Source organism: Marmota marmota, unplaced genomic scaffold, assembly GCF_001458135.2.
Source record: "Marmota marmota marmota unplaced genomic scaffold, marMar, whole genome shotgun sequence".
Taxonomy (NCBI): Eukaryota; Metazoa; Chordata; class Mammalia; order Rodentia; family Sciuridae; genus Marmota; species Marmota marmota.
Genome location: NW_026000139.1, coordinates 796623 through 822481, shown reverse-complemented (window position 1 = coordinate 822481; position 25859 = coordinate 796623). Strand labels below are relative to the sequence as shown.

The 25859-nt window shown below is 44.7% G+C and overlaps 1 protein-coding gene across 2 annotated transcripts in view; it reads left to right on the top strand.

Moving 5' to 3' along the window:
• The window catches only part of Bicdl1 (BICD family like cargo adaptor 1), a 94740-nt gene that overhangs the window by 58432 nt on the left and 10449 nt on the right, over positions 1-25859 (top strand). Inside the window, exons 3-8 of one of the 2 annotated variants that reach the window (XM_048785707.1) lie at positions 9440-9556; positions 10482-10493; positions 12333-12479; positions 19101-19280; positions 19873-20091; positions 21376-21519. In XM_048785707.1, coding sequence (XP_048641664.1) covers positions 9440-9556; positions 10482-10493; positions 12333-12479; positions 19101-19280; positions 19873-20091; positions 21376-21519 — 819 coding nt within the window. The remainder of the gene's footprint in view (positions 1-9439; positions 9557-10481; positions 10494-12332; positions 12480-19100; positions 19281-19872; positions 20092-21375; positions 21520-25859) is intronic. The other variant, XM_048785706.1, reaches the window with a different exon arrangement.

The following is a 25859-nucleotide window of genomic DNA, read 5'->3' as shown; positions in this document are numbered from 1 at the left end:
TTGCAGGGCTTCTGGGGATCACCCTGCTCAAAGAGTCCTTCTGCTTCCTGTGGGAGAGTGAGGCTGAACCTCTGCTTCTCAGGGTCTCAGTGTGCTGAGCCACTGAGAAGGGCTGCTCAGCTTCATGGGGCATCATTCTCCAGACAGGATCTGTGCTTTCCTCTATCAAGTATCTAGGGGAACAACTAATCTGGGATTTTAAAAACAGAATTAGACTTAAAGAGAAATTGCAAAAACAATACAAAAATTCTCATACAGCCTTCGTATCCAGCTCCCTGGGTATTAATATCTCAGTAATCGTAATACTGGTTATCAAAACCAGGAAATTTATATTGCAGCATTACTATAAAACTAATCTATGTACATACTAGAATTTTGCAAGTTCCCCAAAAATGTCCTCTTTCTGGTCCAGGATCCAGTGTGAACTCCCATATTGCATTTAGTTGTCATATTTCCTTTCTCTCCTCTAATCTCTGATAGTTTCTCAAGTTTTCTTTGTTTTTCTTGTACTTGATAGAGTATTGTTAAAATTCTGTAGGAAATCCCTCGGTGTGGATCTGTGTGTCACAGATAAGCCAAGGTTATATGTTTTTGCCAAGAGTAGCATAGAGGTTCAGAGTTACATTCTCTTGGCATATCATATTGGGGACATGCAGTGTTGCTGTGTCTTTTTATTGGTGATGTTAACTTTGATCTCTTGGTTAAGGTAGTGGCTGCCAGTCTTCCCCACTGTATAATTACTATTTTTCCCTGTGAAATTATCTTGTGGGGAGGTACTTTGAGATATTGTAAATATCCTGTTTCTCATCAGATTTTTTTTAAGAGAGAGAGAGAATTTTAATATTTTTTTATTTTTTTTTTAGTTATCGGCAGACACAACATCTTTGTATGTGGTGCTGAGGATCGAACCCGGGCCGCACGCATGCCAGGCGAGCACTCTACCGCTTGAGCCACATCCCCAGCCCTCTCATCAGATTTTTGCCCACTAATTTTAGCATTCATTCTCTGTTTCTTGCCTACAGTGGTCTTTACTGTAATGCTTGCATAGTGATGATTTTGTTTCCATCATTTCTTCTTTGTATTCATTAGAATCCTATAAGGAAAAACAGCTCCCTTTCCCTCCATTTTTCTGTTCAATCATTTGTCAATGTGAACTCATGAATATTTATGTTATCCTATGTATCTTAACCACATGATTATTTGTGTATTGATAATGATGGTCCCAGCCCTAGCCATCAGGAGCTCCTTTGGGTTGACTTCTGTGTCAGTTCAGTGTGTCACTATCATTTTTAAAGCACTTTCTTTCTGTCTAGTACCGTAAAATGTTCCAAGTGCAACTTCGATTTTTCCTGCCCCAAACCTGGAACCAATCATTTCTCCAGGGAGTTTTGGTTCATATATTAGACAGTGGTATTTAGAAACTAAGATCCGAGCACCAGGTGTGCTTATTGCTACTAGGGTGTCATTGCTTTTAGGCCTTCTCAGAGGACAGAGCTAAGAAATAAGTGTGTGTGCCCTAAAATACACACACAAACACATCTGTATTCATTTCTCAATCTCTCCCTATAAATTTATATTAAAAACCACAAGTTCATGGCTGCTCTCTCTGATTCCATTCCAGTTCTATGTGGTTCATTCTAGCCTTCCTTCTTTTTTTTTTTTTTTTTTTTTTTTTTTTTTTTTTTTTTTAGAGAGAGTGAAAGAGGGAGAGATGAGAGACAGAGAATTTTAATATTTATTTTTTAGTTATTGGCGGACACAACATCTTTGTTTTGTATGTGGTGCTGAGGATCAAACCCGGGCCGCACGCATGCCAGGCGAGCGTGCTACCACTTGAGCCACATCCCCAGCCCTAGCCTTCCTTCTTATTTGTAACTTCTTTTTCTGTGAGAGAAAACACTGATTCTCATGATCCATGGTATATTCACTCATTTGTTCAGTTTTAATAAACATGAATCAGTAGTTTCAGAATTGCTAACTCATGTTCCCGAGAAACAAATTAACTACAGTGCAGCATCTTTTCTCTTGAACCTTGTACTGTGCAGTCAAAACAGACTGTTTCCAGAGTTATATGGTTAGTATTTTCTTCTCCAGCCCTTCAAGGGTAGTTATGTTACTCATTTGTACTGCAGTTCAGTTTGTTTGGTTCTGTTGTTGTTCCATTGACTGGTTGTAATTATTTGCATGTGTGAAACATGACCCATGGTTCTGTCATTAACCTGTCAACTCTTTGATGCTTTTAAGTGTGTTCTATTTATCTAGCATTTTTTCAGTAGGAGGGTCAGTCCAAATAACCTTATCTTTCTTATTACCATAAATGAAGAATTTCCTTCGAAAATCTTATTGTCTTCAAACATTAAGGAAAATAGGAGCTGGGTATAATGGTACACGCCTGTGATCCCATCTACTTGGGAATCTGAGGCAAGAGAGTGGAGAATTTGAAGTCAACTTCAGCAATTTAACAAGACCCTGTCTCGAATCAAAAATAAAACGGGCTGGGTATGTACCCTAGTGGTAGATCACTACTACATGTGATCCCCAGAATAACAAAAAACATATTAGTAAACTAAAAATACACGATAGACTTCACTTCTGAGCTTTATTTTTGAGAGGCTTTTTGGAGAATTAGCATACTCGAGCCTAACAAGAATAGTGAACTATTTTTTGCATTTATTTATCATCCAGTAGATAGCTATCATTTTTATTACTATGAATACCTAAGAGAGTAAAGAGGAGGCTTATCCTGTAAAATGTTAGCAATAGGCTCATGGTATCCATTGCCAAAATTGAAAGTTTTAATAGTAAAACCTTGAAAATCAGAAAATACAGTCGTGGTTAATTGACTTGAACTTGCAGTTCAGCAAAAACTAACCAGAAACTCATTTTTGGTTCAAATTTGGTGTAAACTTTTTCTAATATATGTTCATCTACCTTTCTGACACAATAAAGAGGTTGTCCATTCCACTTCTTACACAAATGTAAGTTCTGTCACCCAATGACATGTGTTTATCAGTGCATGATAATTGCAAAATATGGGGATATCACAGATGCTGAACAATTGGGAGGCTTATCCTGTAATATATTAGCAATAGGCTGTTAGCAGTAGGCTCATGGCACTTATTGCCATGAGAAAGTAATTATAACCCATTGGAAAGGAAATTATAATCCATCTACATGATGGAATATTATGCAGTCATATAGTGATAATTAATCAGCAATAGTAATCTGGAAATGATTTTGATAAAAAGTTGTAAGTGAAAAAAGTATGAATAGTATGATTATAACTAATAATACACATACAGAAAGATTGGAGGAAATCAACTAAATTGTTTTTAAATACCTATATTCTGTAGAAGGTTTTGTTACATTTAAACTTTTTAAAAAATTAATTACTTGGGCTGGGGATATAGCTCAATTGGTAGAATGCTTGCCTTGCATGCACAGTGCCCTGGGTTCAATCCCCAGTACCACAAAACAAACAAATTAATTACTCTTTAAAAAGTGTCCTAAGGTGCCAAAAACAAACACTAGAGAAAAGCCTGCCTTTTTAACAAATGGCACTGGGAAAACTGGGTATCCATATGTAGAAGAATTAAATTAGACCCTTAGTTCTCACCCTGCACAAAAATCAACTCAACATGGATCAAAAACCTAGAAATTAGACCAGAAACTTTGCAACCCTAGAAGAACATGTAGGTCAACACTCCAGCACATTAGCACAGGCATCGGCTTTCTCAATAGACCCAGGAAAGCTCAGGAAGTAATGCCAAGAGTTAATAAATGGGATGCCAATCAAATTAAAAGGCTTCGGCAGAGCAAAGGAAACAATTGGGAATGTGAAGAGAAAACCTACAGAATGGGAGAAAATCTTTGCTAACTACTCATCTGACAGGATTAATATCTAGAAGACACAAAGAACTCAAATAACCCAATTAATAAATAGGCAAATGAATCAAACAGATACTTCTCAAAAGAAGAAATACAAATGGAAAATGTTCAACAGCATTAGCAATTAGAGAAACACAATCAAAACTACACTGAGATTTCATCTCACGCCAGTCAGAATGGCAATCATCAAGCATAAAATTAATAATAAATGCTGGAGAGGATGTGGAGAAAAAGAAACTCTTTTATACTGTTGCTCAGATTGTAAGTTGGTATAACCACTGTGGAAATCAGTATGGAGGTTCCTCAAAAGACTAGGCATGGAACCACCATATATGACCCAGCTCTGCCACTCCTTGTTCCGGAAGAATTGAAGTCATCGTACTCCAGTGACACATGCACACCTATGGTTACAGCAACACTATTCACAGTAGCAAACTATATAACCAGCTGTCTATCAACAGATGTATGGTTAAAGAAAATATGGTATATATACACAGTAAAGTTTTATTTCATCATAAAGAAGAATGAAATGTGTTTTGTAGGAACATGGATGGAACTAGAGACCATCATGTTAGGGAAATAAGTCAAACTCAGCAGGTTACAGGCTGTATGTTTTCTCTCATACGCAGAAGCTAGAGAGGATAAAAAAAAAGTGGGGGTGGATCTCAAGAAAGTCAAAGGGAGATCTGTAGAGAAAAGGGATCAAGGTGGAGGGGAAGGAGGGAGGAGTAACGGGGAGTAATATTAGCCAAATTATATTGTGATATTGTGTGCATCTATGGATATATAACAAATCTCATCAGTATGTACAACTATATGCACAAATTAAAAAATGTGGAGAGCCATACGTGGTGGCACACACCTGTTATCCCAGTGGCTTGGAAGGCTGAACAAGGAGGATCACAAATTCAAGGCTAGCCTCCACAACTTAGTGAGGCTCTAAGCAACTTGGTGAGACTCTGTCTTAAAATTAAAAGTAAATGGGGCTGGGAATATGGCTCAGTAGTTAAGTGCCTCTGGGTTCAATCCCCAGTATCAAAAAAAAAGCGGGGGCAACATGGTCCTAGAGCAGTAGTTCTCAACCACAATATTTTTTGAAAATTCTCTTCTTATCTAAAATTAGGGTACTTTAAAGGTTGTTGCTGTAATGTCACTTTCAGTTTGATAAGCATTTTGAGTGAGGAATGGAATGGAAAGGGGACACTCTTGTGTCAAGTCTGACTAGAGGCGGCCTTTGGGGTGAGAACCCTAAATCCAGCACTTAGCATTGCCAGTAGGACTTACCTCAGTCTCCGCAGCTTTAAGTGGGAAACTTCAGGTTCCTACTACTTCTTATTATTATGAAGATTAAACAAAATAGTAAATGTGAACTACTTAGATCCAGGTCAAGCACATGACAGATGCTCAGTGTGTGAACTATTGCTATAGCTGTCGTCATCATCCTGTCACTCTCACTGCCACTCCCAAGGTGCCCATGGTCCGTCATGCTTTGGTAGCAGACATATGGAAATTTTCTGTACTAAAGTAAGACTTGGTTCTTCCAGCATAATATTAATATGATAGATCTTTCCTGCAATAATTTCTAAGTTAATTGTTATTATTTTTCCTTTTGACAAATGAATGAATGTTTGTGGGTAACTAACGCAGTTTCCTTTCCTCCATTTAATACAAAACATATAGTTAACAGTTTTGCCTTGGCCAGTTTAAACAAACCTAATCTAAATGTTTCAGTTTGGGAAAATGTTCATTTGTTGCTAGTCATGTCAGTAAGAAAAGTAATTGGGGAACATCTCTGCACAGTATAGAGGAGGTAATGTGTCTGCAGTGGTCCTCTGACCCAATTGCCCCGTCAGGGAGAGAGAACTCACTGTCAGAGTGTTTCACGCTGGAGGATTGGTTGAACAACAGTAACCCAAGCACTAGGATAGGTCAGGGACCATGTGAGTGTTAAACTTCTTGGCATTCTGTTAACAGAACTAGAGTTATTTCTAGAACATTTTCTGTTTTCTGCATACAGTGAAAGTTAAAGAGATTTAAGTTTTTAAAGATACTGGAGATAAGTAAAGATTAAATGATTTCATAATACCCAGCACAGTATTGAGAAGTAAGCATTTTGTACAATAAATTGATGCCACAACCATGGAGGAAAGGTTTTTCAGTACTTGTCAGAATGAATGTGCATATTTTTTTACCTAGAGATTTTACTTAAGGAATGTATTTACTTATGGGGTATTCTACAAGCATGAAGATGGGTGAACAAAAATGGGTTTTGCAGCAATATTTATAATAGCAAAATAAATTTTTTGGAACACTCTTTTTAAATGTTCATCAGTAGGAAATAGTTAAATCATCATGTATTTATAATTTAAGTTATGATATACTTGTTTAGCTATTAAAAAGAATAAGACAGCTGGACACAGTGGCACATGTCTGTAATCCAGCAACCTGGAAAGCTGAGACAGGAGGATCACAAGTTCAAGACCAGCCACAGCAACTTATCGACACCCTATTTCAAAATCAAAAGGGCTGGGGATGTTGCTCAGTGGTTAAGCACTCCTGGGTTCAATCACCAGTACCCACCCCCCCAAAAAAGGCAGATCTACATATTGAGATGAAAAGATGTTCATTTATATATAATACACACATGTATTAAACACAGGGTCTTGTGTATACACACTACCACTGAGCCATATCCCCATCCCGAAATACATGTATTTTTAAAGGGAAGGTTTTAGGTATTGTTATACATAGGTGTGAATAGAATAGAAACTTTCTAGGAAGACCCACAAGAAAAAATTGTGATAGTGACTACCTCTGGGGAGTGACAGTAATGACTAGGGGTAAGTGGAAATTAACTTTTGTTTAATTTTTTATTTTTCCCCTCAATCTGAACATCTGCTTTTATTATAAGGGAAAGAAATTTGAAAAGGACAAATATCTGACTAAAATCTTGGCATCTATTTTACATTTACCCATGATTACAGATGTTGAAAGGTTTTTTTGTTTCGTTTTTGTTTTTTAGTTGGACAGATGCCTTTATTTTATTTATTTTTTTTATGCGGTGCCGAGGATCGAACCCAGTGCCCCACACGTGCTGGGCAAGCGTTCTACGCTGAGCCACAACCCCAGCCCCTGTTTGTTTCGTTTTTTAATGATGTTTTTAATTGTACAGAGTACCATATAATTCAATACATGTATACAGTGTATACTGAGGAGCTCAAAGGCACAAACATGAAGTGCTGAGAGAGAGATGGAAATGCTAATTACCCAGATGCTGGATTCTGTTTCAACTCTTACTTGCTGCCTAATCAGGGACAGTGAGTAAAAACTCATGATTTGAGAAGTAAATCATGCCTGTCATTTTCTACTCTATTTAAGAATGAACCTCCCACCACCCCCAGGAAAGGTCTGCATACAGAGGCCAGTGATTCCTGCTTCTTCAAGCTAATAGAGATTCACAAGAGAAATGTAGATTAAAAGCCTTTGAAAGTCGTACATCTCTAGGCACATCTGAGGAGTCACGCATTGAAAGGAAACATAGTTTTATAGTTCAGTGGTTTAAGAGTCAAACTGCTTGGTAAGAAGAGACAGATTTCCATTTCTAGAAAGATCACTTTGAGCAGAGACTTGTCTACAGAAGCATTTCTTAGAATAGCTGAGCTTGATTTGTAGACTGAGCACATCACTTTGGCTTTGAGAGTCAAGTCAAGGGGGTGGTGCCAGGGATACCAATAGCTACCTGAGTTACCCAGTGCTTTGCAGATTCAATTATGTTTAAAACCTCAGAATTATGTACAGGCAATGAAACTGTAGCACATGAAAGGGTCCTCCATTCCATTAGAAGACATTCCGGGAGCCTTAAATGAAATTGCTTAGTATTTAAAAAAAGAAAAGACTAAATTGAACTCATGTAAAGTTAGGTTTGGGTAGTGAGCAATGGAAAAGCTATTTAAAAGTACAAGAAGGCAATATTGCTGTCCTACTCTTGAGAGTGAGAAGCCCAGAGTTTATTATCCTGATGGTCTCACCTGCTGAAGTCCTGGGCAGGTTCCTTCACTTCCCTGAATATACTCCCTTGTTGGTGAAGAAAAGGGTGACAGGTGAGAGAGGACATTGAAAGCATTTAACATAATAGTTCTTGGCACTTAATAAGTACTCAGTAAATGTTAACTAATGTTAAACTAATGTTTAAGTGAGACATCTAAAACAAGCCAGTGGTGTCTGAAATTAAACTTGGAATATAAAAGAAAAAGGTGTTTTAATTTGGTTTTATTGTTTTGTGTTTTGTAATTCATTGTTTAAAAAAAATAGAAATAAGTTTCTTATGTGACTCTCAAGTGAGGCCATGTGTGCTGAATCTGTGGAACCAAAAAAGACAATTAATTATATAGCACTTGAAAATAAAGAGAACTGCTGAAGATGTGACCATTACAAAGAGAGGCTCATTAAGCAGCTAGCCAACCATTTCAACATTATGATCACCATCCCACCTCCTTAAAGCCATTTCTAACCATCCCAGTACATGGTGATCTCTCCCCAAGAACCCATAAAGCTCACTGACCCCCATCTGGCCTCAGAAGATCACTGAGGCAGTTACTTGGCTTGTCCAAGGCTCTCTGTAGGGCATCCTGCAGAGCCCTGTGCAGTGGGGTCAGTCTGAGCCTTCAGGAGGCCAGAGTTCATGTCTTACTAAGGGAATCTTCTTTCAGAGGACCCCCTGCAACACTAGAGAATAAGTGGGTGGAATGGAAAAGAAGCAAGTACCTCAGTCAGCACTCCCTCAGAATTATGTTGCAAAAAACAAAACAAAAATGTTCTTGGGGAAGGAATGGCCAAAATCTTAACAGATACAACAAGGAATTTCAAATAGTGACAGTGTTGTTGCACTCTTGGTGCACACTGGTAATCCCAGAATCTCGGAAGCCTGAAACAGAGGCTTACAATTTTGAGGCCAGTCTCAGCAATTTATGCCCTAAGCAATTTAGCAAGATCCTGTCTTGAATAATAAAAAGGGGTGGGGATGTGACTCAGTGGTTAAGCACCCCTGGGTTCAATCCCTGGTACCAAAACAACAACAACAACAACAACAAAATAGTACCAGTGTTGAGTGGAAGTAAGAAATGCAGGCAGAGGTGATTTGCCTGAACCCAGCCAAGCGGGTGGATTGGAGAAATAAAGGACTCTTAAAACTGAAGGTGTATCTGTCATTACTTCATATTAAATACTGAGGCTTTCTCTTAAGGTGAGGATGTTTGCTGAGTTTCTAAATATGCAGAATAATAATGATAACATTTAAGATCCCTTTCTCCTGGACCTGTTGCTTCTAGTCGATAAGGTGGTCTTGGCCCTAGACAGTCATTGATGGTGGAGGTGGGGTGTGTCCTGCTTTGGTGCTACAGAACAAATGGATTGTGGGTGGGAAGGCAGCTTCTCATCCGGAACTCCTTTTGGAATGGAAAGTGCAAAGAGATGCTTGAGAAATGAAAGGCAGGCATGCTGGCAGACTTCCTCCCCACCTCCGAATCGGCTCTGAAGGTCTCCTCTGTTGCAGGCATCAGAAGTTGAGCGGCAACTCTCCATGCAGGTCCACGCCCTCAGAGAAGACTTTCGAGAGAAAAACTCGTCAACCAACCAGCACATCATCCGGCTGGAGAGCCTGCAGGCCGAGGTGAGCCTGCTGGCAGCCGCGCATGGAGGGAAGTGCTTTTCTCTTGGAAGCTCTGCACCAGAGTCTTTGGATAACGAGCGTCTGAGCTGGGAAACAAAAGCCTGCTCTCTAGAAAAGGGACTAACAGTCTCTGAAGAGAGACGTTTCTCTGAGAAACTGAGGAGCACTTGATGCTTGCTCCTCTGTTGTCTGGAAGAATAAAGGTGCTGAGAGTTGCTGAGGGTGTTGAAACCATGGGTGACCTACATATTACTTACTGAGTGTGTCAATCCCTCCAAAAATACCCTTGCCAGCTCCACATAAAAGCTGGGGAGGGCATCCTCCCTTTCTCCACTCCTCCTAAGTCCAGTTCAGTCCACCTTAGTAGGGTCTGCTATTATTCCTGTCTGTAAAGTGAAAATAATAGAAGTTTCTGTGTCAGGACTTTTGGGAAGATTTGCTAGTTGAGTACATAGAAAGCACTTTGTATGGTCCCAGGACACAATAATGTCACTGAAAGCACAAGAGAGGCCAGGCATGATGGCCAGGGTCTGTGACCCTGAGTGGGTCACGGGAGAAGAAAGCCACACTACAGGAGCAGTACTGTGATCATCCAGCCCAGGGGTAAGGAGAGGATGAGGGTCACTTCAGCCGGAGCAGGGACTTGCCCAGGGGAGGCTTCCACCCAGTCTGTTCCAAGGACCCCTGATCCCCTTTGGCTAAGTCAGACTTTGGGGGATAGTCTAGAGCCAGACAGAACGAGCACCCTCCACTGGGGCCAAGGAATCAGCCATTGTGGGGCCTGAGAAACCTCATCGGCTCCTTCTCTGCTTCATAAATGACCTGAGGATGTTTTTCCTAAAGCCTGTCAATATCTTCTCTTTTCTTCTGCCTCCCATCCCCTTCCTTCCTCCTTTCCCTTGGCTTTCCTACTGGTATTGAGCAGCAGGTTCTTGAAGTAAGTAGAGTTTGTACCGGTGGGGTTTGGCATGCCTGTCTGTGACTGTGCGTGTGCATGATTTGCCATTCAGTTGCCCTGGCCGGGCTCTGGCTCCTTCCAGTTGCCCGTCTTCCTCTTTCCCCTACTCACTCATTCACTTTTTCTAAACCCTCAGGAACAGGGTCATTCCCAGGAATGTTTATTGCCAGATTTGGTCATGTGTTTCAGGGTGTGTAGGGTGGAGTGAGGGAGTTGGCAGCGTAGTGCCAGTTCCTTACTTCATCCAGTGACACTACCACTGGAAGACACGCTGTGAAATTGTTCGTTTCAAATGTATTACTTCATGTAACTCTGCACTTCTAAGAGTCTGTTGTATACCAGAATCACGTTACCTCGTTACTCCACCACTCCACTGAGGGAAACTTGGGAAACAAAGATGATCCATGGGAAGGAGAACTTGAAGGTCAGAGGGTATTTAAATGAAAATGAGCTAGAGGGAGAATTCCCTTCATACTGGTCACTATGTTCCACTGTCAGGAAGAGTGGTTCCATTCATGAAAGAGGCTTGCTCCTTTTGGTCTTTTACCCAGGTGCACACTTGAGAGACAGTATTTCTTTGTTACCTGCCATCTGATCTCTCTGGACAAAGGCCACATACCTCCTTTCCCCAGGACAGAATCCTCTGATTGATTGGTGGCCCTGTGAGCAGAACTCTAGTGCAGAGAGTGAGAACAGCTAAGAAGCAGTGGGGAAAGGGTTCTCAAGATCCGAAGCCATTTCAAAGTCTCAACCTGAAAAGGTCCTGAGGCTGGTCCCCAGAACTTGCCCAAGTAAGAGCCTTAAAAGCATGATTCTCCAGACCACGTAAGGAGTATTACAGATGTGCAGCTGAATACGAAACCAGCCTAACAGGGAGCTAATAAATGGGAGGAGCTGAGGGGTCAGAGACCTGCAGGACCCCAAAAGTTCCCCCAAAGCCAGTACTGCTTGAGAAGATGAGAGGGCTTTCCGGAGCCCCTGAGCAGAGTGGTGTTCTGGTGAGGTATTGCTGGCCTTGGGAGCATTGGCTTAGCTTTTCTTCCTGCAGACCTAGAGGCCAGAGAGGACTAGACATCTCTTTCCTCTGCTTTCTCCTTGACATTGAGGAGGTAGACATACCTTTCTACAAGAACATGCTTGTAGGAGACTGGGTGCTCAGTGGGTGAATTAAGTCAGCCTTTTTCACAAAAGGAGAGTTTGCTTCTATTTACAAATTACTCGGTCAGGTAAAAGGTGCTCTGAGTAATCAGTTACCCACAGTCCCTCTCCTGTCCTTTCTGGGCACGGGCTGATGTAGGCATCACTTTGCCTTCTGCACCTGCTCTTTCCTCTGTTAACTCAGCACCCCAGGTCTGAGCTGTGACTTCTAGTGCCCAAGGAGCCAACTGTGGGATGAGGATAGAAGAAAGCCAGCAGTTGTGACCACACAGTGGCTTCAAAAGCTGACCTGGGCATTCTCTCATGCTCGTGTCTTGAGAGGGAAGAATAGTTCAGAAGATCAGGCTCTCCCCACCACCTCTGAGGCCGGGCCTTTTCTGTCTTATCTCTGGAATTTCCAGAGCACTAACCATCCCTTCCTCTGCCTGGCAGCCCACATTCCAGCCCTCACGGCTGACTCCCACCCCCACCAGAGGTTTTCTAGAGGGGAGGGGCTTTCTCTTCAACCCAGGATTTCATCACTCTTCTCTCTGAGGTGGTGGCCCTCTGAGTCCTAGGGCACAGCACTGAGAGACACGTGCCTTTGTCACTGGGGCTAGTCCCTCTTCTTACGTGCCAGGTGTAACTCCACACCACCCCTCTGGCTTTTCACCTTTTCAGATCAAGATGCTGTCAGATCGGAAACGAGAGCTGGAGCATCGTCTCAGTGCCACCTTAGAGGAAAATGACCTGCTACAAGGGACTGTGGAGGAGCTACAGGACCGGGTGCTGATCCTGGAGAGGCAGGGCCATGACAAAGACCTGCAGGTACTGGGCAGAGAGGTTGTCTTTGGGGGACCAGGGCCAGATAGTAGGAGCAGTTAGTCAGAAAAAAAGGGGTTGGTGGGAGCAAGTGACACAGGTTTCACTGAGGACCTGTTGTAATTCCCCGGGACACTCACTAACTAGCCCATGGCCAGAGAAGTGCACCGTAGGTCATCTTTCCCATGTGTTCTGAGCCACTGGCCCCTGGACAGTTTCATGCAGTTCTTTCTGGGCTATTAACATGGCTGGAACACTGGGAGTGTCATTCTGGCCTCTCTGCATCTGTGAAAACTGCTAGATTTCAGAGGAAGCCTGTGGCTGTCTGTCCTCAGCCCACGGGGCTGTCTGTCCTCAGCCCACGGGGCTGTCTGTCCTCAGCCCACGGGGCTCTCTGCAGCTGCCTTTCTAGTGGGGGATTTAGTTGGCTGGCACAGAACAGAAACCAAGAAGCTGCCCACCAAACACAGCAAGACATAATTCTGTTTCTGCCAGTTGCAGGAAAGGCACAGCCTGACCCTTTTGTGAGTCTAATGAGTCTTTTTTTTTTAACCTTCCTAAAGAAAATGGTTCCATAGCCATATTTGTCCTTATTTGGGAACCACTACCAGGTCTCAGATGAATCCCCAAGCTTGTCAAGAAACAACCCCAAACAAAACAAAATAAAACTTTGACAAGAAACAACCCCCAAAACAAAAGTGCATTTATTCCTAGCCTCTCCAGAGGCAGGGTGTACATATGCTACCAAGGTGCTTTGCTGGGCTGGCCTGGGACTGGAGACGAGGGTGCTCGCTGCCCTTGGGGCTCCTTGAGCCTGGCAGGAAGCACACTGGATTGCAGCAGTGTTTGCACAGAGGTAGCTGGCCAGGTGATGCTTGAGCACCTCAGGGATCCCTGCCCTAAGCCCAGGCCATGGAGTTCCCACTGGGCTCACGGTTAGGCTGTTTGGAAGCCTATGTCTTGCGCTAATATCATCTATCAGCTGCCACCTGAATGCTGAGCCTCTTTGAGAGACAGTTAATCAGCAGTTTTTATCCTCTGGGTTTTTATATCTTTGGCTGGTAACTTTTCACGTAGTAGGACCCAGTAGACATTGAGTAGAAACTGAGGCTGCAGCACAAGGCCCTGGATTCCATTCTCAGCCCTTAAAAAAAAAAAAAAATTAAAAAATGGTGCTAACCAAAGCCTCAGGGCAGTTTTCTAAATGGAAAGAAGTGTCTCATTTTTCAAGGTTGATGGTGATAGTAGCAGTGAACACTGCCTGTCTGCAGGGACAGAGGCCTTCATGTGCGTCGTAAAGCTGAAGCTTAGAGAAAACAAATCATCCGGAGTTATATACTAAATCCTTGGTAGAATCGAGACTAGAACGCTTCTACCTGGTTGACCTCTTGCTTACCTGCCCCTAAAGATATCATTTGACCATCATTTGTTATCCCGTTAAGCACTGCTGAGGGCTATTGAGATGGAACATGGAGAGGAAAAGGGAAAAAAGCACAGAAAAAGAAAAATGGTGCCTTCCTAGAGAGACTTTTAGTCTAGCATGAATTCATAAGAGAGAAGTCCTTATTTCAAATCTGTATCTGGGAACCTGGAGATGGGGTGAAAGGGCCAGGACGAGTATGGACCCCCAGGTACTACTGGTACAATGGGCTGTATGTCCTGTAGCAGCAAGAATAACAGGTCAGACCACAGGCACATCCTCACCATCTGCCTGTCCACTCTCTTCTGACTAGACTGTAGAGTGAGAGTTAGGACAAGTCAGGCAGTTCCCACTTTGGAAGATCCACATTTCCAGCTAAATTCTTATCTTTCCTGTTTATGAAAAACTCTTCCTAAGCTGCAGCAATAGTTACAAGTACCCTCCACAGAGTCCCGTCTGTTCCTGAAATGACCTGCCCTGACAAAGGAGTAGAAATTCCATTTTACTTGGGTAACATGAAGTTGTCCTAAGCCAGATTTGAGCCAGTGGCCTTGGAATGCGTTTAATCCCATGATCTTAAACCCTCAGTCAAGGGGGAGCAGAACACTGAGCAGGCAAGGTAATGGGCCTGCCTCTACCAGGGGAGTTGCCTTTTGATCTCTTTCACTATGGGATTAGGGGTCCTGCTGTCAAAAACAGATTTTTAAGCTACTGACCTGATACAACTGAGTACCGAGTTTATATCAAGCATTTTGCTAAGCTCTTAATACCCAGTAATGAAAATCTGAATTGTTCCTCTAAGGACAACTTAGCTGCCCTGTTTCGTAGATGTGCATGGGGCCTAACCCCAGCATGGTGGGTTTCACTAGCAGAGCATCCACCCTCAATCACTGCAGGTGACCTAGGAGGCAGGTGACCAGGGGCCATGTGCCCTAAGGTACATCATGTTACCTCACACTGAAGTCAGAGAGGAAAGTGCCCCCACTTCTGCTCACTTGAGAATTGTGAGCATAACTTTGTATAAACACAAAGCATTTAATGTCATCCCTGTTTATACCTAGAAATATACTTGGTGTCATCTTCATTGCACAGAAGATGATACTTATTATTTTAGAGAGTTCTCACAGTTAATGGACTCTTCCCTGGTGTGGTTTGGCTTTTCTACACATATCTGCCCAGCTGGTTGAATGAATCTCTGACCAGAGAACCAGACCTTTCTTGATCTTTTGTTCTTTTGCTGTTATAACTAATTAAGCACCTTTGAGGGTTCATGAGTAATTGAACTAATTTTGTCCAGTGCATAAGAACCGCATTTGTCTGTGCAGAACTTCTCCTGCTGAGATGTACATGGAGTTGTCTAGAAAATAATTGTAAAGCATTTTGCCAGCTTAGTATGCTGTTTGTAACTGTGCCAAATGCTTCCTAGGAATGCCTACACACACACACACACACACACACACACACACCAGTAATCCTGATTGTTTTCTTGCTGAATTTCCTCAGAACCAGAGCTGGAGGAGTCCCCATGGTGAGCAGGTATTGCTAGTCCATGGGAACCAGGTAGAGCAGGCCTGCCAGTTCCTTTTTCCTCCTCTGAGCAGCCAGGCTCCAAACCCTTCTAGTTGGGGCTCATTTAGGCCACTGGTTCCATTGACCAACCATTTCCTGTCACTAATGGGTGAAGGTGAGGCTCCCAGGGCATCTAAAGTACTAGCTACAGGCCTGGGAGTTTGCTCCCTCCTTAAGAGCCAGAGCTCTGAGTTGCTGCTGGTGCCCCCCCAGTCTGCCTCTCTCAGGAGCCACAAGATGACTTGGCCAAGAGTCTGGAAAGCCCAGTGGAGCCACATCCCTAAGGCCTTTTTTATTTAGAGACAAGGTCTCCCTAAGTTGCCTAGGGCCTTTCTGAGTTGCTGAGGCTGGCCTTGAGCTTGGGACCCTCCGGTCTCAGCCTTCCAAGTCACTGGGATTACAGGTGTGCAGACCACTCCCAGCCCCCTTCTCCTTTTAATGGAACAAAGATGGCCCCAGGAAGTTCTTCTCCCAGTCCCCAGAAAAACATCTTTTAAGGTATGGGGAAGTGCAGTCCATGAATCTGTGAATGTGACAAGTACAAAACACTGTCCCTGTGCCTGGCCACTAGCACACTGGCGAGGACTCTGCAGCTAGGGTCTGCTGTGTGAGGAGTGCACAGGGAAGAGGGCAGCACTTAGCAGTGATGACTGGGTGGTCCCTCCTGTGCAGGAGGGGTGACCTTTCACCAGAGCATGGTACCCTGGGTGGACTCCATGAAGAATGCGGAGGGGCCAGAGGAGTGGTGGTGAGAGCAAGGAGGAGCCTTGCCAGAAGCTGTGGACCCTGCATGGCTGTCCCTCCCTTCATCTGGTGACCCTTCCTTTCTCTGAGCCTCAGTTTCATTGTCAGGAACTCGAGATGCTTGGGTTCATTGATATCTGGGGCCTTGTCAGCTCTAAAAAATGTAGGCTTACGGGAAAATCTCTGAACTGTTTTATAAATCAAAAAACAATCTATGGGAAATGTCAGAGGCTATATATCTAATATTTGGCTTGCAAAATGGAAGCTATTTGAAAAGCTCTTGAAAAGTAACATCTCTACATAATTATTAACCCTCTACAGTCTTCAGAAAGGACAAGAAAATCCAGGCACAAGGGGGCACACCTATAAATCCAGCTACTTGGGAGACGGAGGCAGGAGTATCATAAGTTCAAGGCCAACCTTGGGCCTTCAAGACCCTGTCTCGAAAAAATAAAGAAGATTAAAGATGTAGCTCAGTGGTAGAGCACTTGCCTAGCATGCACAAGGCCCTGAGTTCAATCCCCAGTGCAACAAAAAGAAAGAAAAGGACCAGGAAAGAGCAAACAGCTTACTGTATAGGATGCAGGACTAATGTTAGACAGGCTAAGGTGACAGACATTTCTGCCCATAAGTGTTAGTTAGAACTGAAACTATGGGACTTTGTCTTCAGAGATCCTTAAGACAGACTTAAGGAACTGCTCATCTGTTGGAGGCAAGCAAGGAAAGTGTGTGGAAAGTGAGAGCCCTGACTGGGAGTCTTGAGTCCAGCTGTACCTCACAGTGGTATTGGGAAAGCCTCTCCTCACCTGTGGCTCAATCCCTCATACGGGAATGAGGCAGATTGGCCCTCTGCCCTAGGGCCTCTTTTAAATGGTTAGGTGTGACACTGAAAACAGGAAGACACTGTTTTTTCCCATGGGGTGAAGCTTTTGGCATCACTACCTACATGTTATTCCAAATCCCACCCTGCTCCTGTCCAAGCTACCTTTATTCTCCTTAATTTTTTCATGAAAACATATCATTCATATAGTAAGGTATACAAATCCTTAAGTAGATAGTCAAGTGAATTTTTACAAACATGTACGTTTGATAACCCCCTCCCCACATCTGGGTCAAGATAGAAAATATTGCTAGCGTGGTGGCACATGACTATAATCCCAGCAGCTCTGGAGGCTGAGATAGGAAGATTGCAAGTTCAGAGCCAGCCTCAGCAAGAACCTGTCTCTAAATAAAATACAAAATAGGGCTGGGATGTGGCTCAGTGATTGAGTGCCCCTGAGTTCAATCCCTGGTACCACCCCACAAAAAAAAGATAGAATTTTTTTCCCCTGAATTTTTATATTATCAGCTCCCCACAAGCAATACCCTGCCCCTTCCTCAAAAGCCAGCCTCTTGCTCAAGTTCAATCTATCTCAGTGAAGTTTTTAATAGAAACTTTTTAAAAAATATCTTTTAGTTGTCAATGGACCTTTATTTTATTTATTTATGTGTGGTATTGAGAAACGAACCCAGTGCCTCACACATGCTAGGCAGGCACTCTACCATTGATCCACCACTCCAGCCCCCTAATGGAAGCTTTTTAATGACAGAATTTTACATTATGTACTTTTTATGTCTGGCTTTTGCACAAGCATTTCTACAAAATTTAGCCATGTTGTGGTCTGTGGTAGCAGCCTGTTCCTTTTTATTGTATATGGTTTTCCAACATATGAACATACCATAATTTATCCATTCTGTTTTTACTAGCATTTGGATATTCTCCAAGTCATGACTGTTGTGATATCCTGTGTCTGTCTCTTCTCCTCATTTTATATTTGGGGGTGTGCAACCAAGAGTGGAGTTGCTGGATCATAAAGACCACCAAGCACTTTTCCAAAGTGTGTATACGTTTTCCACTCCCACCAGCAGTGACAGTTCTTATTATTCCACACCTTCATCAACATTTGGTATTTTTTTATTTTAATGTGGTACTAAGGATTGAACCCAGTGCCTCACCCGTGCTAAACAAGTGCTCTGCCACTGCGCCACAACCCCAGCCCCAAAATGGCATCTTACTTGGGAGGTGTGTTTGAATCTTTCATTATGGAGGGTTCCGCAGACCCAGCCTAGGAGCAGTGTGTCGAAGCTCGTGTGTTCTACCGCCGGCTCTGACAGCCAGCAGCCCCAACTGGGCTGCTCCCGCTTCATGATGTCACTCCTTTTTTATTGCTTGGAAATTAGTCCCAGGATTTCAATAAGTATAGTTGTAAATAAAAGATACTTCAATGGAACACTTATTCTGTTTTGCAGAGTGAAGTGTTATCTGATCCTAGAATCAAGAATAAAGCCAATGAAGATCTTTAAACTATAAATTATAATTTTTGTACTTTGAAGATACTTTTTTCACTGAAAAAATATATGTGGTTTGATCCTCAGCACCACGTAAAAAAATAAATGAGTGAAATATCCAACTATAAAATAAATATCAAAAAATATATATGTACACACACACACATAAAACCCCAATACTATATATCTTTAAATATTAACAGTATGTCCTTATCATAAAAAATCCAATGAATGTTCAAATTTCCAATTGTCCTATAAATGTGATAATTTTTTATATTTTTTGTTTTAACCAAGATACAAACTAAAACAGGCTTATACATTGCATTTGGTTGATTTGCCGCCTGAAATTTCTAGTTTCCTCCTTTTTCTTCATTGAGGAAATGGAGCTCTTTGTCTTGGGGAGTTTCCCAGCTCTGGGTTTGGCTGGTGGCCTCCCGGTGCAGTCTGCTCCACTCCTCATACCTCTGTGTTTTTCTGTGGGTTGGTTCTAGAAGTGTGCAGGCTCAGACACTTCTTGCTGGTTTGGTTGGGATGAGCCTCTCTAGCTTCTGCTCTCTCCTTGAAAGCTGCACCAAAGCCAGCTGGAGCTGCAGGAGGTACGGCTCTCCTACCGACAGCTGCAGGTGAAAGTGGAGGAGCTCACTGAGGAGAGGAGTCTACAGAGCTCTGCGGCCACCAGCGCGTCCCTCCTGTCGGAGATCGAGCAGAGCATGGAGGCCGAGGAGCTGGAGCAGGAGAGAGAGCAGGTGCTGACTTCCCTGTTGCCAGCATGCGAGGTGGTCCCAAGTTCTCGGGTCCATCGTCCTCCCAACACTCTGCTGTCGCTTGGTGAGGGCCCCTAGGCCTGCAGGCTGGGGCAGTATGAGGTGGGCCCTAACTGAATTCTGTCCCCAGGCCTCTAGTTCCCACATACCTGTCCATTGAGGCCTTGAGCAGAGTTTCCAGAGGACAGTGTCAGAGGCAGAGACACACCTGTTTGGTCTCGCCACGTACTCTGAGGAAATGCTGTTGACTAAGGTTCAACCTTACTCCATCCAGTTGGCTGCTTTTCATGTGTTTCATCCTCCTACAATCTCTCATTCCCCTGTCACTTCCTGACTCCAACTAAGGACTGATTATAAAATAAAGAAGTGGCAAAAAAGAGAGCAGGACAGGTGAGAGTTGGCAGGCTGGGTAGGTATAGTGGGCCTAAAATGAGTTTTTCTTGGTACAGATGATTTTAGAAAACAAAACCAAAATCTTTTCTCCTAGAACTGGTGTCCTTTGGGTTCAGATAGTAGACAAAGATGGCGAGGATTCTCTGGAGTCCATAGTCAAGAATATTTCTTTGTGACACAGCTAAGACTGCAGCTCTGGGAGGCCTACTGCCAGGTTCGCTATCTGTGCTCACACCTTCGAGGAAATGACAGCGCTGACTCGGCTGTGTCCACGGACTCCTCCATGGACGAGTCTTCAGAAACCTCGTCTGCCAAGGATGTGCCAGCTGGCAGCTTGCGCACTGCCCTCAATGAGCTCAAGAGGCTGATACAGAGCATCGTGGATGGCATGGAGCCCACGGTAAGAGGAGAGAGCAGGGGTGGGCCTAATGCAGCAGGTGATGTCAACCACAGGACCAGAGTCTATCTAGTCTATGTCAGAATTCCTTCCCCTTAGTTATGTCTGAGAACACTGAGTACCTATGATGAGGCAGAGGGGGCCAAGTGCGAGGGAATGGAGGCTCCTAGTTTTCCTGCAGGCACCAGGGTAAAGAGTTAACTCAAGTGTGAGGATTTCCCTTGGAAACTGAATAGACAAATAAGTATCAAGCCAGGCACGGTGGCACACGCCTGTAATCCCAGCAGTTTGGGAGGCTGAGGCAGGAGGATCAAGAGTTCAAAGCCAGCCTTGGCAACTTATCGAGGCCCTAAATAACTCACTGAGACCCTGTCACTAAATAAAATACAAAAATAGGGCTGGGGATGTGCTCAATGGTTGAGCACCCCCTGGATTCATTCCTCAGTACCAAAAAGAAAGAAAGAAATATTCAGGTAAAAACATCAGGTTGCTCTTCTTAGCCTTTTGGTCCTGGTGGTGGGATGAGCTAAGGATAGGCAAGCTTAGAAGACCTAATGCTTCTGCCAGAAGAATGTAAGCAAAAGCTGGGCACAATGACCATACCTGTTATCCCAGCAATTTAGGAGGCTGGAACGGGAGGCTTGCAAATTCAAGGCAAGCCTCAGCAATTTAGTGAGACTCTGTCTCAAATTTTTTTAAAAAAAGCACTGGGGATATGGCTCAGTGGTAAAGCACTGCTGGGTTAAGTCCCCAGTACCAGAAAAACAAAAAAGTGTAAGCAAGCACAAAAAGCTGACAGATCAATGCCAGGGCCCTCTTAGAATTTCAGATGTGGCTCCCTGTGGGGATGTCACGTGCATTCTGTGCAGACTGGCCTTGCCTCAGCTTCCTGAAATCCCCCTGACTGCATTCCCAGCCCAGCTCTAGAACTTTCTTCTCAGGCTTCACCCCCTGCAGAATAGCCGTCTTTCTGCCTCTACTGGGTGGAGTAAGAGGAAGGTGGCAGATGAGCCTGGGGGTGTCGGCCAGGCTGTGTCCCTGTGAGTGTGCAGGTCACTGTGGGAGGTGGGAGCTGTCAGCAAGTGCACCATTCACATACGCAGCTTCCTCTCCCTGAAGCCTGAAATGAAAATGGATGTCTCACTGTGTCTTGAAATGAACTCGAGAGTCTCTCTTCCTAACTACCTCTCTCCCTCCCCTCACCATCTCCTCTCTCCTCCATCTCCTTTCCATCTCTCCCCATTGTCCATCCCTCCTTTTCCATCTCTGGCTGGCTTCTGCTGTCAGAGCTCCCGGAGAATTGATGAGGACTCTTTAGAAGAACAGATAAGGCAGACCAGCGAGGACTCGAGAGCCCTGAGGGAGCTCATGGAGGGGGAGAGGGGTAAACTGAGGCAGAGCCTAGAAGAGCTGCAGCAACTCCACAGTCAGGTGAGCACCCCACCCTCAGCCTGTGTGGGGGATATGCACTGGTCCCCCAGCTCCCCCACTTCTGTGTGAGAATCGACTCTCCTCCATCATATCCTCAGGAGACTGTGACTGAAGTTAAGGTGAACAGGGCGTCCTCAGAGGAAACCAGTCCTCCCATTCAGCCCTCAGTCCCCTTGGTAGGACTGAGGACAGCCGGTTCTCCACTCCTCCAGTGACATGTCTGCAGAGCCAGGCTGATGGGTGCAGCTGGCAGCTGAAAGCCCTGCTTCCAGGCCCCTTGCCGTGTTCCCCGTAGCCCCTTGGTAAGGAAAGGGGCTCTGGCCCTCTGTGTGAGTGCCATCACCACCGCAAACCTGGTCTTCAGCTTGAGGGAATTTTCTGCTGCCTGTGCTGTTCCTTTCCTGTTTGATTGTGACTCCAATCTCTGTGAATATGGAGTGAACATGGAGAAAGACATTTATAGTCTGATCTGAAAAATTTTAAAGGACTTAGGAGCAATCCTAACCAGAAAGAGCTTCTAAAGCCTGTCCTATGAGACAAATAGACTCTTGGTTTGACCATGCTTGGGTGCCAGTTCTGTCCTCTTTGGGTTGGCTGCTGGGGGTCACAGCAAACAGTGGTTTACACCCTGCCTGACTCAGCCTGTTCTTTCCTGGTCCAAAGGGTCCTCCTCCCTTCCTTCTCCGTGAAGTTTCTGTGGGATAGAATTGGGGCCAGCTCTCCCTTTAGTTTTCTTACACTCAAAATTTCTGAATAGAAGTAAACTGTCTTTTTGGGTCATCTAAGTAATCTTACCAGTGTGATCCTCTTAAAAGATTGTGGGAGACCCCCCCCCCATTGCCATCACTACAATACAATTTTTTTGTGTGTGTGGTGTTGGGGATTGAACCCAGGGCCTTGTGTTTGCAAAGCAAGCACTCTACCAACTGAACAAAGACAGGAAGATGCTATTTAAAGCTGAGGTTTATTCCTGGCCAGACCCTGGGGAGTGAGCTGGACAGCCAAAGACATTCTCTTCCCTAAACTCTCGAGATCCTCAGGCAGTCTTACAGAGCAAGGGAGAGCAGTTCACATGTAGGGACAAATCTTCCAATCTGGAACAATAAAATGCAAGACAAAGTAGGATCTGAGAGTTCTTTGTGTTAAATAAAATGATATTTTATTCTATCTTATTATGTTTTTTTAAAAGTTTTTAATTTTTTTTGTGTGTGTGGTACTGGGGATTAAACCCAGGGCCTTATGCATGTAAGACAAGCACCCTATCAACTGAGCTGTGTCCCCAGCCCTATTTTTAAAATTTTTTGACATAGAATCTATCTGTATCACCCAGGCTGACCTTGCACACCTGGGCTCAAGACGCTCCTGCCTCAGTCTGCTGAGTAGTGGAGACTATAGGCACATACACTGCACCCAGCTTATTTATTTTAAAAAGCTTTTGCTTATCAGCTCTTTGGTATTAACTGGTTTGGGGGGTTTTGTTTATCAGGATTATAAAAACTAGAAATTTACCAGAGGACATTATTTCACTCAGAAATACAAGCAAAGAGCAGATTACCAAGAGTCAGATGCAAAACTATTTAGGAAGCCATCTCCACTGAGGAGGCTGCTTACGAGTTCAGCTAATGACCAGTTTAGGCAATTCCCGTGGACCCTCTTCACATAGCTCACCCAGCAGCTGTCTGGACTCACGTCTCATGTGGGTATAGATTGGGCTTCTCCTCCTATAGGTCATCTCTTCCAGATGCTCAAAGCAGAAAGCCTTTCTGCCATGCTCCATCCACCAGAACTGTCCCATGGGAGTCATGCTGACATCCCAGAATAGCAGCAGTTGAGGTGTAGATTGAGTTCCAGAATGACCTAGAAACTGCGACCAACACAGCGGGCAGGACATTCCTCATCAGGGTTAGTTTGGCATCTGCCATGCCCACTGGTGTGCCTCGACTCTGAGGGGCACAAAGTGGCTGTGTAGGACCCTTGCATTCCAAGACTATTCAGTGTCACAAGGGCAGTCGGAGCCATCTCTGGACCCTTTGGGGGTTCTCAGCATTTTCCCATTCCACTCTCCTGGCCCCTGCCGTATTTCAGACCTACCCAGACAGGGTTGGCTGGGACGAAGGTTCTAACCAACAACTCCTAGACCAGGGTCAGACTTCATATGATGACTCAACTATCCTCCAAGCCTGCTGCTCTCCTGTGTGAGAGTGCTCTTCCCTCCTGGGAACTACAAGTCAGATGTGGGTGTAGGTGAGTGGCCAGTGGTACCCCACCCCCTCAGAAACTTACCCAAATTTTTTAATAAAACAAAACTCAAGTTTAATTTGAGTGTTATCCATCTGAGGCAGAATCCCTGGGCAGACCTGAAGATTGCCCAACTCCTCCTATGATATCAGTGGCAAAGCACCCCCCCTCCGTGCTCCCCACCCCAGCCCACCTCACTTGAGAGACTGTGGAGCAGCTGCCAGGAGGCAGGAGGGTCTTTAAGATTAGTCTGCAGAATGTGAAAACCAGTCCTCCAGGAGCCTCCAGCTCAGTCCAGGGGTAGGAGGCTCAGTGCAGCCTCACTGGGGTCCTTCATGCCTGCCAGCGACTCCAGAAGGAGGCTGAGCCCAGGAGAGCGTGTCCTGGAGCTCCAGAATGAGGTGGTGACCCCTCCTCTTCAGGCTCTCCGCTCTTCCCACTCCACTGTCCTGGCCCCTGCCCTGTTTCAGACCTGCATTCGTTTGCTGCAGTCTGTCTGCCCTCCTGCACGTGATGACCTTCCTGAAGAGTGACATGGAAACAGGATGCCCCTTGCCTGTAGGTGGCTGGCTCCTATTCTCAGGTCAGGGAGTCCTGGGCCCCGTGGCCAACAGAGGGGCTGCACTCTAGCCACAGTCTCCTGCTCTCTTGTCTCTACCCCCCCCCCCCGCTTTTGTGGTAACACAGTTGAACATGAGCTCTAAAAGGGCAGAGCTGCACACTCCTCAGGTTCCCCACACGGAGGCCCTCTCTCCAGCTCACTGCCTACCTTCCTCTCACCTCTTCTTATCTCTACCCACTTACCCTACAAGTTCCAGGGCAGGCTTCACTTCTTCCTTGAAACCCTCCTGAGTCCCTTCCTCAAGAGAGGCCCTGGCCAGTTCAGCTTCCTATTCCAAGGCTGCCTATGGTGACGCTCAAATAATTGTTAAATGGAAGAGCAGATCCAGCCCTTGGTACATGGCCTCAGGACATTGTCTTTGATACTATTTAATTGTGCAGATACCCACCTCATTTGGAAAAAGTGGGTTAGGGGATGGATGTTACCCAAGACCATGTGTAGTCAAGCCAGATCTGTTCTCACGATGACTGTTGATGTCACCTTGGCTGGGAGGAGAAGAGAGTGGAGCCCACCACCCCACCCTGGCCCTCAGTGAGCTAAAGCTCATTTGATCCTCTTAACAACTTGGTGGTAGAAATAGTTTTGGGTGTTTTGTTTTCCTAATTTTTGTGGAAAGTATACATGGCTCAAACATGAAAATCCCTTGCCCCTTCTCCTAAGGCAGGTAGGTGGGCTCTGGCTTATCTAGGGTTTCTGAAAAGTTCTTCTGGAGTTTTCTGTGGAGCAGTTAAATGCTGGCCTTTCCTGCCCAGCATGTGGCTTTCGCCGTTCCTTAAACAGCTGGCTGAACCACCACCTGGCCTGAGGCCCTGTCTCAGGAGGTCCTGCTGTCTCTGCCAGGTGCTTTCTGGGTCTTGAGTTCCATCCATCTGGCTGCAGAACCTGCTGCTGACTAGCAGGAGGCTGGGCGTCTCTGGGCACCTAGTCTGCCCCAGGGCAAGTGCAGTGCGAGCCGGCCTCTGCAGTTGCCCCTGTACTTCCCCTAGGCTTGGAGCCCTGCTCACTTAAACTGTCTTCCCCACCCCACCCACCCGAAGGTGGCGTTACCTACCAGACTCCCCAGAGTTCACGGTCCATCGCCCATCAAGGCAACAAGTTGTCCTCTTACCCCAGCTCATTGTTCAGGGTCCTCTGAGTTCTCCCAGAGTAGCTGCCCTTGCCTGTGCTCCTAGGGCTGGCAGCCTTGCCTTTTTAGTCTGGGGAGCTCAGTCTTCAGCCTTAGTCCTGGGGATTTTGCTGAGTTTCATTTTAACTGAAGATGATTAGACCCAAGATCTGAAAAGCTGAAGAGTGTGCTGAAAGGTGACATCTGTCCCCATATGGAAGAGAGGCAGATCTGAATAAACTGATTCTCCTTTGGAAAAATGTCAAAGTATGTGTAATATTTAACAAGAAGGTGGGGTCAGGCATCCCAATTCATTGCTGATCCTATCAGCCTAGAAGAAGGGGCTCCCGCCCTTCATTGCCTAATCCACACTTA